Genomic DNA, 13,845 nt, shown 5'->3' on the forward strand with positions numbered 1-13,845 from the left:
ATTTAGAAAAAGCATATGATACAACCTGGAGGTTCGGGATCCTCCAGGACTTAGCTGAGCTTGGCATCCGTGGCAGAATACTGAACTCAATTAGACTTTTTGACTAACCGTTCATTTAATGTCCGTCTAGGCTCAACCCTTTCAAGAGATTTTATTCAGGAAAATGGAGTGCCTCAAGGGTGTATTTTAAGCACAACTCTTTTTATTGTAAAAATGAATTCTCTTAACAAAATTATACCAAGGTCCATAACATATTCAGTCTATGTCGACGATCTTCAGATAGCGTGCACATCTTCCAATATATCTACATGTGAAAGACAAGTACAACTTACAATCAACAAACTGGCAACATGGGCAGACAAGAATGGTTTCCAGTTCTCACCACAGAAAACAGTGGCCTTACTTTTTTCGCTCAAACGAGGCTTGCACACAGATCCCACATTACACCTAAACCAAACCAAACTGCCTTTAAAAAAAGAACACAAATTTCTAGGCATCACCTTCGATAAAAAGCTTACTTTCCTGCCTCACATAAACGCACTAAAGAAGAAAGCGTCGCTATCACTGAACATACTTAAAGTCCTTTCACGCAAACACTGGGGTTCTGATCGGGTATGCCTTCTACAGATTTATCGCTCTGTAGTACGTTCTGTTTTAGATTATGGCTGCATAGTGTATGGATCAGCAAGGCCGTCGTACTTGAAGCGACTGGACCCTGTGCACAATATGGGTTTGCGTCTTTCAACTGGTGCTTACAGGACATCACCCATAAAAAGCCTTTACGTAGAAACCAATGAACCACCACTTGCAGACAGACGAAAAATGCTCACATGCTCATACATCTTAAAGATCCGTTCCCAGCCTAAACACATCTGTTACCCACTCGTTACAAAGTGTCCATCTCGAACACTATTTACCAACAAACCTCTAGCAATCAGACCACTTCTTCTCCGCTTTGAAGAGAAATGCCAAGAACTAGACATAATGAACATATTACCTAATATTGCCCGCAAACCTGATCCACTCCCGCCTTGGTACTGCCTGCCATCTGTGTGCGACTTCACATTAACACAATTTCGGAAAAAACATACACCACATGAACAGATATTACAAGAATATTTAGCACTCAAGGAAAAATACAGAGAATACGAAGCATTTTATACCGATGGATCAAAATCTGCGCACTATGTGGGAAGTGCTGTAGTTCAGAATAATTGGGAAAAAATAGTACGGCTACCTGAGTGTACATCCATTTTCACCGCCGAGGGTTACGCAGTCTTGGTGGCTGTAGAAAAAATAATAAATGAGAACATTGAGAACAGTATCATTTACACTGATTCTCTGAGCATACTAACCTCACTTCACCATAGAAATGCAGTGACACCACTAATTGGTAATATCATACACAACATAAAGAGCGCCACAATACAGGGACAAGACATAAAATTTTGCTGGGTTCCCAGCCACATTGGAATCACTGGCAATGAGAAGGCGGATGAATGTGCTGCGAAAGCTCGCAACAAAGAAATAAAGAAAGTGAACATCCCCTACAATGACTGTATGAAGTTGGTACAGTGCAAGCTAAGAAATAAATGGCAGTCGCAATGGAATATTGAACGAAATAATAAGCTCCACTTAGTAAAACCATTTATAGAAGAATGGAAGTCATGCTCCCACCAAGAACGTTTCATCGAAGTTATTTTATGCCGCCTCCGTATTGGACACACACATCTCACACACAACTTCCTACTTACAAAAGAAGACAAACCTGTTTGCGAAAAGTGCGGAGATGAACTAACAGTAAACCACATATTATTCTCATGTACAGAACTTGATTCACTAAGAAAAAAACATTTTACTACCTTTTACAAAGAACACATTCCTTTTCATCCAGCATTGATTTTAGGCAAAGATGCACTTGTCAGTATACCGTGTGTTTTTAGCTTTTTAAGGGAAGCCAGTATTCTTCATCACCTCTAATCTACTCACCCTGTGCTTCGCTACATACAATTATACACCTCAGCCACTTTCTCAATCACGAGAAGGAGGCTGAGGTCTTTATCTGAGTTGTTGGGAGCCTCGAAATCCTTGCCGAGCCAAGGATGTCTGCGGAGGTAACCCAACCTTTAAAAGTTTCTGCTATCAGACATTTTTTTAAAATTCTTGCCTTTCTTCAGCTAGTTAGTAAAAATAACTTTTAGGCCCTTTACACCACCGTTTTTATCCACTTTGTTTTCAAACTCTGCTCAAGCATATTTTCTCCATACCTTGTTCTTGGCGCATGATAGCCTTAGCTGCTTATGCGCCAATAAACCCAACACAACACAACAACTCTGTTAATGCTGCATCTAGGAATCCAAGGCTTGGAAAAGAAAACTCTTTCCCATCATCATCCAGCTCCCTAAAAGGAGACCATCAGAAAGCTGCTCACCCGTATCGTATTTCTTGAATAGTTTAACGGAATGCAATGTTTATCTTGGCTGTGCCTATCCTGGTTGCCTTGCTTTCCTTGATGCCTTCAGTACAGCGAACGATTACTTCAATGTCTGTTGTTGTGTTTGCTTCTCTGACTGAATACAGTGAAGCTGTAGTTTTACTGAAACTCTCTTAATGGGCATAACAGGAGATATTTTGATTTCATCGTACAATTTGTCCTCTGACTACCTTCTCAGTGACATTGAGTCTGCAGCTTTATTGCGCAAGCTTCCACCAAATACTTCCACCAAATTCTCACACTTACTCATGTGCAGTGTATTGCTTTGCTGGGGAGAAGCCACTCAGTGTGCTCATACTGCGACTTGCCTCGAATGGCCCACTTTATTGAACCAGCTTGGAACAAAGCTGTTTGGAAACTGCTGGGACACTTTCCAGGTAGCACTTCTGCAGTAAATGTCATTGTTTTCAGAACTCAGTTACGTTAATATTTGAACACGGAGACAGTTCCTTTGCTTGGAATCATTGATTTCTTCTCAAAGCAATGAGAGCAGGATTTAAGACTTCTTATTACACCTGGTTGGCAATAACAGCAAGATGACGTAACCATTCTTGATGACCTGCGTCGTAGATGACGTTGAATTTGGGAAGCCAGTGATCTCTCATTCTTCGATACTTTTGTAACTCTCCATAGTATACAGAGCAGAGTAAAATCAAAGGCTGTTTTCCATATGCGAGCAGTGTGCAGTCTTAATCGTGTATAAAGATAGGCACTATGAGAGCTGCCTCTCTTTGTGATACATATATTTATATTAATTTGCTGTGGGAAGGTTGTTGATATGCATTCTTATTCAGTGGTTTTCTGGCTTTCTTGTGCCATGCATAACATTTGTTATTCCAGCCTGTGCTTCGAGTGCCTTTCCTGAATCAAAGTGAATCTAAATTCTTCAGCGAACACTCTAGGTGTCCCTTCTTTTTTTTTGAATCTGTATTCTCTAATTGTACCAAGCAGCCTAGGCTTCTCACACACTCTTGTGTGTGTTGCAAAAGCCTAAAGAAAAACTATTTCAACAAAAGATATTGAGGAGCTCTGCTTAGAGTTGATGCATTTTTTCTTATCATTCTGTTGGTTTTTCATGTGAAAAGCCCCTTCTGACATCTGTGATTACATGCAAGACAGTTGTGCGACAGTTACCAACACATTGTTGCCTGCCTTCTGGCCATGCTGCAACATATTGTATCAAAGGCTGTGCGAGCATTCACTGTAACATATCCTGCATGTTTGCAGGCAGTCGCCGCGAAATTGTGCTTGTTTTCTGTTCAACAGGCGCATACATACTTTTACTTTTTTGTTCACAGAAGTCCCTCTGCAGGCATATCTTGGTTCTTCTGTCCTTGCAACATTCGAACTGCACCTTAAAGTATTCCTGAGCTTCGCTGAAATGCAACTTAACACATTGTCATGGAGGTGTTTGTATATGCCAAAGACAGATTGTGTAACGTGATGACCAGTGAGGTCAGGTTAACAGGTAACATCAATGGACTCAGAACTGTGGAATGCATTGCAAGTTTGGCTGCATCATTGGTATCATCTCATGGTCCAGCACTCTACTATTGATATGCTGCTCTTGGTATACCTGTTTCCTCCTTGTCGAAGCACTTGTCCAACAGTGTCATCATGATCAGTCTGGATTTTATTTAGATGATGTAAGTCGTGATGCTCGTGATTGAGTCAAGACTGTGCAGCTGTGTGCCAAACTGTGTTGAAAGCAGCAGTGTAGTTTTGCTTTGTTTTATCCTCCATAGTACCTGTACTTTTATTTGTACTTACTTGTACTATACTTTTATTTGTATTTATTGTATGATTTGTACTTTTATTATTAAATACCTGAAAATGTTGTTCAAGAAGCTCTATCTTGAGTGCTCTAAAAATCTAGTTTCATTGAGCTGGTTTCGAGTGCTCTACTTATCTGGATGCACGAAATGAATTTTTGATGCTCAGGCAAGACAAGGTTGGCCTGGCAGGAGCACTGCATGGTTAGCTTAAGTGCAGACTAGGTTAGATAACACCTGGTAGTCATGGCCCTGGAACTCTTGACTGTGGTGTTATAGTGAATAGCATTGATTCAAACAGCAACAGCATTCATTACTTCATGATTCTAACACAGATTTGAAGCCACAACAGAGATTCTATAAATGCATCTAAAAGCTTGTGTTACGCATGATCGTAGTTTGAAGTTGTCATTGTATGATGTTTCTGCACGTGCTTGCTGTTTTTCATAATGTAGGGAATGCTCAAAGGAAAAAGTCACAAGCACTTTTTGGTATATTACGCAACAATGATTATTCACTATTGTATTTAGAACCCTGATAAACACAACTTCTTGCTTTTGAAATGGCGATGCCAGATTACAACGTCATTTATTTTGATGATAATTTTATGACGACTTAGCTGGTCTCATCAAAGTTCTACTTTTCCCAGCCAGGAAGTATGCCCTCTAAGGTGTAAATCTACTCAGAAAGGTAACATGCTTGACATGATGTTTTGTGGAAATGATGCTGGCAGCAGACGGTTTGGCACCTGATGGAGTTTATACAGCATACACGTCAATGTGCTCGGTGCCTCCCAAGCGCTTATCAAGCTTGCACAACATGGATGCTCAATATTCTTCCCATGTGGCTAAATAACCAGGTTTCTGGGTTTTAAATCTGTTGCGAAAGGCGGGAGAAGGTGTGTTTATTTTAACGAGTATTGCATTGGTTTTAGATTGCTGACAGTGAAATAGTGATGTTCAGTTCCTGCTCTTCTTATGTCTGTTTTTTTTATTTGCTGTGCTTGGGGTCTTATACTGTCGATAATAGTTGGTATCGCTGTGTCTGATCTCTCTAAAGGCCCTTGTCAATCTCTGTGTGGCTTGCACTGTTTAGTATCTTCGCGTATGCCGTGACTTTGCGTTATTTTAGGTATTCGTTTGGAAGAAACTCTGCCACTGAAACTCCTGCTGTTATATATTATTGTGTATGAAACCTTATGTAACTATATTAATGTAGTAATACCGTTGTTACTGATGCGGTTGGCATCTGTGCATGTTTTCAATTGCTATGACCGTTAAAACTATTCCATATTTACAAAGTCTCCCATTTCTGCTTTGTTATAGTTCTCACTTTAATTTATGAATCACACTTTTTTTCTTGTTTTTCATGTGCGGTGTTGACATGGCTGGAAAGGCTGCGTCACAGAGTGCATGAACGACAGCAGCAGCTGAAAGTTCAGTTGTGTTCCGCGGATTCTTGTTTGTTGTGGTGTGCTTCAGGGGAAGTGCTGCCCTGCAACCTTGCACTGTGAGCAGGTCAATGCCTGTGAGCTAGCAAGTGATAAACGTGTGCTTCTCTCTTTGCAACAAGTCATGACATACACAGATAAAGTCATGCAATGGGATGTAATGTTTGTAGTTTATGCTCCGCTCAGCTCAGCTACAAAGGAAACAGTGTTTTTCGAGTCATGTGCTCGTGATTAGCTGTCCCCATGATATGAAATACGGGTCTAGTCTAAAAGAGAACAGCTTTTATTTTAGGCATGCATGGTCTTAAGCAAGGATTGGTTCTTCGATCATGACAAGATCTGGTCAGCTTGAGTTAGACCATCTTCACCATTCGTTAACTAACCTAGCAACATAGGCCAGCTTTTATCAGTGCATTGAGGCATACCCTTTATATCTAAAAAAGTTCATGCATTGTTTCTTTGCGCAGGTTTGGTCGCAGCTAAGAGTAGCTGCACCTCATCTCCACTACAAAATTCGCAAGGATGCGAAAAGTGCTTTTTGTGCACTCAGTGTGGCTATGCTACAGTGCATAAATAACCATGTTTTCAAGAGACACCAGAGAAGCCACACTGGAGAGCGTCCTTACCAGTGCAGCCATTGCAGCAAAGCGTTCACTACTTCAGACAACCTTGCGAGGCACATCCGTATCCATACGGGCGAGAAGCCATACCAGTGCAATCACTGTGGCAAGAGCTTCTCAGACAAGAGCAACCTGACAGAGCATTTTTGCATCCACACAGGTGATAAGCCGTACCACTGTGATCACTGTGGCAAATGCTTCACACAAAAGGGCCACCTGAGAAAACACCTCCGCGTCCACACAGGCGAGAAGCTGTTCCAGTGCCATCTATGTCCCGAAGTCTTTCCGTCCTGATTGTGCCATGTGGCAAGGATTCCAGTACTTTTTAGCTCCCTCAGAAGCAACATAGACGTGAAGTAATTGTCAAAGAACAACTTCAGATTGCAGCGCTGTGGGAATGACTCCACAAGTCTCATTACTTGAATATCGAATGTAAGCGGGACTTTGTCCATGTTCACAATGTGGGTAGTTTTGATATCACTGCTCACAATTTCTTTCCTCACAAACGCACTGAAGTTCTCCAGTTTTTCTTGAAAGTCGTTGGGGAGCTGCTGGTACGTGGTTGTCCGAGCTCGTATCACCAAGTTATTACTCTGCATGAAGCGGAAGTACCATGACGGACCGCCCTTGAATCCAACATCGTTCATCTCCGTTGCAAGGGTCTTCGCTTTCAGATGGAGCTGCACTGTTGACAGCCCCTGCCTTCGGCTCGTTGCTCGACAACCCACGCACGTAGATGATCCTCGAGCTCCGGCCAGCGTGCCTTCTTGCCGCGGTTGGCCTTTTTAGTAGACTTCATTGTTTGGAGCACATTGGTGGCTTTACGCCAGTCCCTAATCAATTTTTCACTGACATCAAACTGCCTTCCTGCAGCCTGATTACCGCGCTCCTGAGCAAATTCAACTGCACGCAGCTTGAATTTTGCGTCATAACTTCTTCGCCTCGCAGGAGGCGTCATGGCCAACGAAACGACGGATATGAAGCACGCCTCAATCAAGATCTTGTCGACCTTGCCGCAACTATCGGTGAAAAGGCAATACAGCAGCGATGGAGGACGGAAGTCCGGAAGTGACGCGCACAGAAGCGGCTTGAAAATGGTTGAAAGTGGAAACGGTTGAAACTTGTTATTGGCAAGCTCCCATTTTAAAAATAATTTAACTCCTTAACTAAAATCATTGTAAGAATGTATAAGCCACATTTCATTTTTGCACGCCAGTCTGATGTTACTTTGAGCACTCCTTCTGAAATGTAGCTGCTGGGCGCAGCAGAAGGCGGCGCGTGGTTGTGGTGCTTATTGTTCCTGGCCAGGGTGCACGCCCTGCAACCACGCCCTGCGCCCACTGATATCTTGCAATTTAATATTTGCAAGTTGTTGGATTGAACGTCCCAAAGTGACATATAGATTTTAAGGGACGGGGTAGTGGTAGGCTATGGATTAGACTGCCTAGGTGCGCTGACATCGCGCAGCACATCCTTAACAGCAAGCAAGTGGTGCGGCCGCAGTAGCCCGCGTTTATTCCATATATAAGTCGCACCGGTGTATAAGACGCACCGACAAAAATTTCAGAAAAAAACGCGAGTTATACACCGGAAAATACGGTATACAGCGCTTCCGTCTTGGCCGTGCACCATGCTGTGGAAAAGCTGAACCAATAACACATATCAAATGTTGGTATGCAAAGACAAAGTTATCATGATCTTGAAGCACAATAGGTTGACACATCATATCAGTGTGGCTTTAGAATCTCCAGGGTAAGGGCTATAGTCAGTGTGTAATCACAAACACAAGCCATGCCAGACAATAATATACAAGCTATGCCGCATACTGTGATAAACACATATTGAGCTTGTGCCTTCATCATATGAGAGCTGGTAAAGGAGATGCAGCTTTAGAATGGTGCACTCCGTGGTACATGCACATATTTTTTGCACTGGTTTTCTTCGCGAACAAAAAAAAAATTATCGTATGTCACAACAAAACTGACTGAAAACCATGCAGGTGTGGTGGCAGTTCAGAGACTCTACATGCAGCCCTTTTTCTTACATCTTCAGCGGTGGCTTCCTGGCGACAGACGGTCTCTTCCGCGAAGCTAGCGTCATCAACAGGAAGTGTGCCTAGGAATTGGTGTAATTCCCAGTAAATTTGCCATGTTATTCCTCCTTGCCCCCTTGCCACACACACACACACGCACGTATAATTGCGCGCGCACACACACGCACGCACACACACACACACACACACACACACACACACACACACACACACACACACACACACACACACACACACACACACACACACACACATGTTCTGTGTAGCATGTGGATACTGCTAACTGTGGCTAAAGGAGCATTGGAAAAGCAGCCTAGAACGTACGATGGAGATAGTCTAAAACACGACTTCAGAATGGCTTGCCAAGACGTCTTCGAACATATTGGAGGGAGTATTGACCAAGCTGCAACCCACCTCAAGCTCTCTATTGTCATCTACTGCCTAAATCACCCTAGCTTGTAGTCAAGTTGGCGAGTTTAACAAGCAGATAGCTAGGGATCTTTAACATAGTAGGTTTGTGTTTCTTGGGAAAATTATGCTGTTGTTCCGTTGGAATATATATCAAGAAGAGACACACATGCTATTCTAGCTGAAAAATGCTTGATACAAGCACCCACTTCGTTGTCAAGGTGTATTCTAGTAAGAAGTCAAAACAGAAAGGTCGCAGGCAGTCTGTATAAACACCTGGTCACCCTGTCTTCGTGAAGACATTTCCGGTATAGCGAATTAGATACTTCAGCAAACCACTCGCACTTGGGACCATGTTCTGAGGGCTAACGCTGCAGCAGTTGCGACTGGCTAATGCTTAGCCTGAGGTTAAATTTGATTGCCTGAATCATTATTTTTAGGTCCAGTGCAAAAAGCAAGCTACTACAACAACTTCTTGATCTTGAATTTTCGCCGAAGGTATATTAGTCTTTTGTCAGCATCCTGTCTGTGAAGCATTCATTAATATACTCCTAAATTATCTCATTAACTGGCCTCTTTCTTTGAGCTCCCCGTCATTCCAACAGTAGCCCCTTGGCCGGGTTGTACTGTTTGTTGGCCGTGTTGAGTTGTTCTGAAGTGGAAGACGAAATGGATTCCTGCGTCAAAGGGACGAAGGAAGAAGAAGAGGCTGAGGGTGCTGGCACCATGTTTTTTGGTTGCAGCTTAGGACAGCCGTTTCGTGTCCTTTTAGACACAAAACGGCTCCCTGTCTTCTTCTTTTTTTCGGGTCTGGAAGAACAGGAATCACTGGCTTTCTGTCTTCTTGTTTTTCTCCTTCTTGTTCTTTCAGGTCTGAAAGGACAGGAATCACTGACTTTATGTGTACTTCTTTTTGTTGTCCTGCTTGTAGACGGTGCATGTGCATGGTTGTCTCCACGACGGTCAGCATCCACGACAGTATGTGGCTTTGTTCTCGAATAGGCTCTATTCTCTCTTCAAGAGCAAATTCAAACTCGTAAAAAAACCGTGTGCATGGTTGTCTCCATGACGGTCAGCATCCACGACAATATGTGACTTCGTTCTCGAATAGGCTCTATTCTCTCTTCAAGAGCAAGTTCAAACTCGTAAAAAAAAGCGTGTGCATGGTTGTCTCCATGACGGTCAGCATTTACGACAATATGTGGCTTTGTTCTCGAATAGGCTCTATTCTCTCTTCAAGAGCAAGTGCGAACTCGTAAAATAAAGCATGTGCATGGTTGTCTCCATGACGGTCAGCATCCACGACAGTATGTGACTTCGTTCTCGAATAGGCTCTATTCTCTCTTCAAGAGCAAGGGCGAACTCATAAAAAAAGCGTGTGCATGGTTGTCTCCATGACGGTCAGCATCCACGACAGTATTCTACTCTGTTCTCGTATAGGCTCTATTCTCTCTTCAAGAGCAAGGGCGAACTCGTAAAATAAAGCATGTGCATGGTTGTCTCCATGATGGTCAGCATCCACGACAGTACTTGACTTTGTTCTTGAATAGGCTCTATTCTCTCTTCAAGAGCAAGTGCGAACTCGTAAAATAAAGCATGTGCATGGTTGTCTCCATGACGGTCAGCATCCACGACAGTATTTGACTTTGTTCTCGAATAGGCTCTATTCTCTCTTCAAGAGCAAGTGCGAACTCGTAAAATAAAGCATGTGCATGGTTGTCTCCATGACGGTCAGCATCCACGACAGTATTTGACTTTGTTCTCGAATAGGCTCTATTCTCTCTTCAAGAGCAAGTTCAAACTCGTAAAAAAAAGCGTGTGCATGGTTGTCTCCATGACGGTCAGCATTTACCACAATATGTGGCTTTGTTCCCGAATAGGCTCTATTCTCTCTTCAAGAGCAAGTGCGAACTCGTAAAATAAAGCATGTGCATGGTTGTCTCCATGGCGGTCAGCATCCACGACAGTATGTGACTTCGTTCTCGAATAGGCTCTATTCTCTCCAAGAGCAAGGGCGAACTCATAAAAAAAGCGTGTGCATGGTTGTCTCCATGACGGTCAGCATCCACGAAAGTATTCTACTCTGTTCTCGTATAGGCTCTATTCTCTCTTCAAGAGCAAGGGCGAACTCGTAAAATAAAGCATGTGCATGGTTGTCTCCATGATGGTCAGCATCCACGACAGTACTTGACTTTGTTCTTGAATAGGCTCTATTCTCTCTTCAAGAGCAAGTGCGAACTCGTAAAATAAAGCATGTGCATGGTTGTCTCCATGACGGTCAGCATCCACGACAGTATTTGACTTTGTTCTCGAATAGGCTCTATTCTCTCTTCAAGAGCAAGTGCGAACTCGTAAAAAAAAGCGTGTGCATGGTTGTCTCCATGACGGTCAGCATCCACGACAGTATTCTACTCTGTTCTCGTATAGGCTTTATTCTCTCTTCAAGAGCAAGGGCGAACTCGTAAAATAAAGCATGTGCATGGTTGTCTCCATGATGGTCAGCATCCACGACAGTATGTGACTTTGTTCTCGAATAGGCTCTATTCTCTCTTCAAGAGCAAGGGCGAACTCATAAAAAAAAGCGTGTGCATGGTTGTCTCCATGACGGTCAGCATCAACGACAGTATTTTACTCTGTTCTCGCATAGGCTCTATTCTCTCTTCAAGAGCAAGTGCGAACTCGTAAAATAAAGCATGTGCATGGTTGTCTTTGACTTTGTTCTCGAATAGGCTCTATTCTCTCTTCAAGAGCAAGTGCGAACTCGTAAAATAAAGCATGTGCATGGTTGTCGCCATGACGGTCAGCATCCACGACAGTATTTTAATTGTTCTCGAATAGGCTCTATTCTCTCTTCAAGAGCAAGGGCGAACTCGTAAAATAAAGCATGTGCATGGTTGTCTCCATGACGGTCAGATTCCATGACAGTATGTGACTTTGTTCTCGAATAGGCTCTATTCTCTCTTCAAGAGCAAGGGCGAACTCGTAAAAGAAAGCATGTGCATGGTTGTCTCCATGACTGTCAGCATCCACGACAGTATGTGACTTTGTTCTCGAATAGGCTCTATTCTCTCTTCGAGAGCAAGGGCAAACTCGTAAAAAAAGTTTGCAACTTCTCGCTCCTGGTCACCCTGGTTTTCGGCCATTTTCTTGTCTGCCTCCACGGATCTCAATACTTTTCTTCCATTGATCTTCGTTCTTGTTATTGGCAAATTGCCATTGACGAGCAGGACCGCGAAAGCACAGCTTTTGTCACACCTGACTGCTTATACCAGTTGAAAGTCATGCCGTTCGGACTTTGTAATGCGCCAGCTACTTTCGAAAGGATGATGGACTCGCTCCTTCGCGGATTTAAGTGGACTACGTTACGTGTATGTGCTACCTTGACGATGTTGTTGTCTTCGTCTTTTTGCCCACATTTCCCTCGCACCTTGAATGTCTCAGGAGTATCCTGAGTGTCTTTCATACGGCTGGGCATCAATTCAACTCGTCCAAATGCCAATTCGGCCTCTGGCAACTCACCATTCTTGGACATCTCATCGACGCCTCCAGTGTACGTCCTGATCCAGCTAAAATTGCAGCGGTGCAGCACTTTCCTCGTCCACATTTGCAGAAACGTGTGAAGTTTTCTTGGGTTGTATTTCTACTTTGGCCGTTTTATTCAAGATTTTGCCCTTATCGCTCGTCCCCTCACTGACCTCTTGAAGACTGACACAGACTTTAACTGGGGCACTGATCAACAAAATGCGTTTTCCACGCTTGTCCGCCTTCTGACTTCATCCCAGATTCTGGCACATTTTGATCCCACGGCCCCTACTGAAATCCGCATGGACGCCTGGGGCTACGGGATTGGAGCCGTGCTGGCACAACGCTCCAGGGGCCCACACTGCATGGTTGCGTATGCTAGCCGCCTGCTGTCACGTGCAGAGCGCAACTACTCCATTACGGAATGTGAATGCCTCGCCCTGGTTTTGGCTTTGTGACAGTTTGTGAAGACTCCCTTATCTCGTGGATGCCTTGAGGTCATTAGAGATATCCTGTTTAGACGCGGCACCAGGTTTTCCGTTAGGAAGATCTCTTATTACATTGCACTATCAGTTCTGTACAAAACGCCCTTCAGTACCTCATCAGTGAGTTTAAATGCCAGATTAGCTTTCATTTTCTCAAATGATTTAGGCCTGATATGAGCTTTAGTTAAACTTGGCATTGCCTTCAGAGCGATAGAACTTCTGTCTTTGTCCCGAGCTGCTTCTATGTGTTGGATGCATGTTCGGCCATCAGGTGTTGAGAAACCTTTGCTGACAAAAGAATTCCAAAGACACTTCACTTTTGTTCAGACTTTTCACACTTAGTAAGAGGCCTTGTTGAGTCCACGGGGTGGGTAGTTTTACATGAGATGTGGCCTGATTGCGCTGAAAAGCAATAAAACTGATTAGCAGTAAGCACACCTCTGTATGTTACTTTGCTTATTTAGCAAATTCCTCAATATATTAAAAGATGCACATTGTTAATTACAATAACATGCTTCTTGATATGACCCACACGGGCACCGTGTGTAACGAGGTGTTGGTGCTTGGCGCCACCACGGACCCTTAGCCCCCATAAGGAAGCTGTCATTCGTACCGTGGCGATAGGTTGAGAGGTGGAGGGAAGAAACCATGAACGGTGGCGGTCGAAGTGGTCAATCCTCGGCCGATGGACTCTTCGTCTGTCTACAAGGCGGGGAGTCCCGGGACCTTCCTCTGTGTATAACGGTGAATCAGTGGCGACAAAGTATTAGGAACCCTTAGTCAGTACATGCTGTATGGAAAAATCTGCAAAAAAATCTGATCGGCCCCCGAAAAGGGGTCGCACCGATGTGAAGAAACTGAGCCCACAGAAGCCAGAAACATTTGCGAAGTTTTTTATGCTTCACTCAAACACTGATGTACCGGTAGCAACCTGTCTGCATTTGTCATCGCCAACACAAGTTGTGTAGGCAAAGACTACAAAGCAAAAAAGCAGCGAACTGCAGATCTTCTTGTATAAATAAACACAAAAGAACAGAGCAC

The 13,845-nt window shown here is 43.5% G+C and overlaps 1 protein-coding gene across 1 annotated transcript in view; it reads left to right on the plus strand.

Moving 5' to 3' along the window:
• Nucleotides 1-2,475: 2,475 nt before the first annotated feature.
• The window catches only part of LOC149336872 (uncharacterized), a 47,241-nt gene continuing 35,871 nt past the window's right edge, over nt 2,476-13,845 (plus strand). Inside the window, exon 1 of the mRNA XM_089553629.1 lies at nt 2,476-6,615. Within this exon, the coding sequence (XP_089409755.1) occupies nt 6,163-6,615 (453 nt within the window). The 5' untranslated portion in view covers nt 2,476-6,162. The remainder of the gene's footprint in view (nt 6,616-13,845) is intronic.

This window comes from Amblyomma mixtum, chromosome 7 (genome assembly GCF_055824585.1).
Source record: "Amblyomma mixtum isolate Tamu chromosome 7, ASM5582458v1, whole genome shotgun sequence".
Taxonomy (NCBI): Eukaryota; Metazoa; Arthropoda; class Arachnida; order Ixodida; family Ixodidae; genus Amblyomma; species Amblyomma mixtum.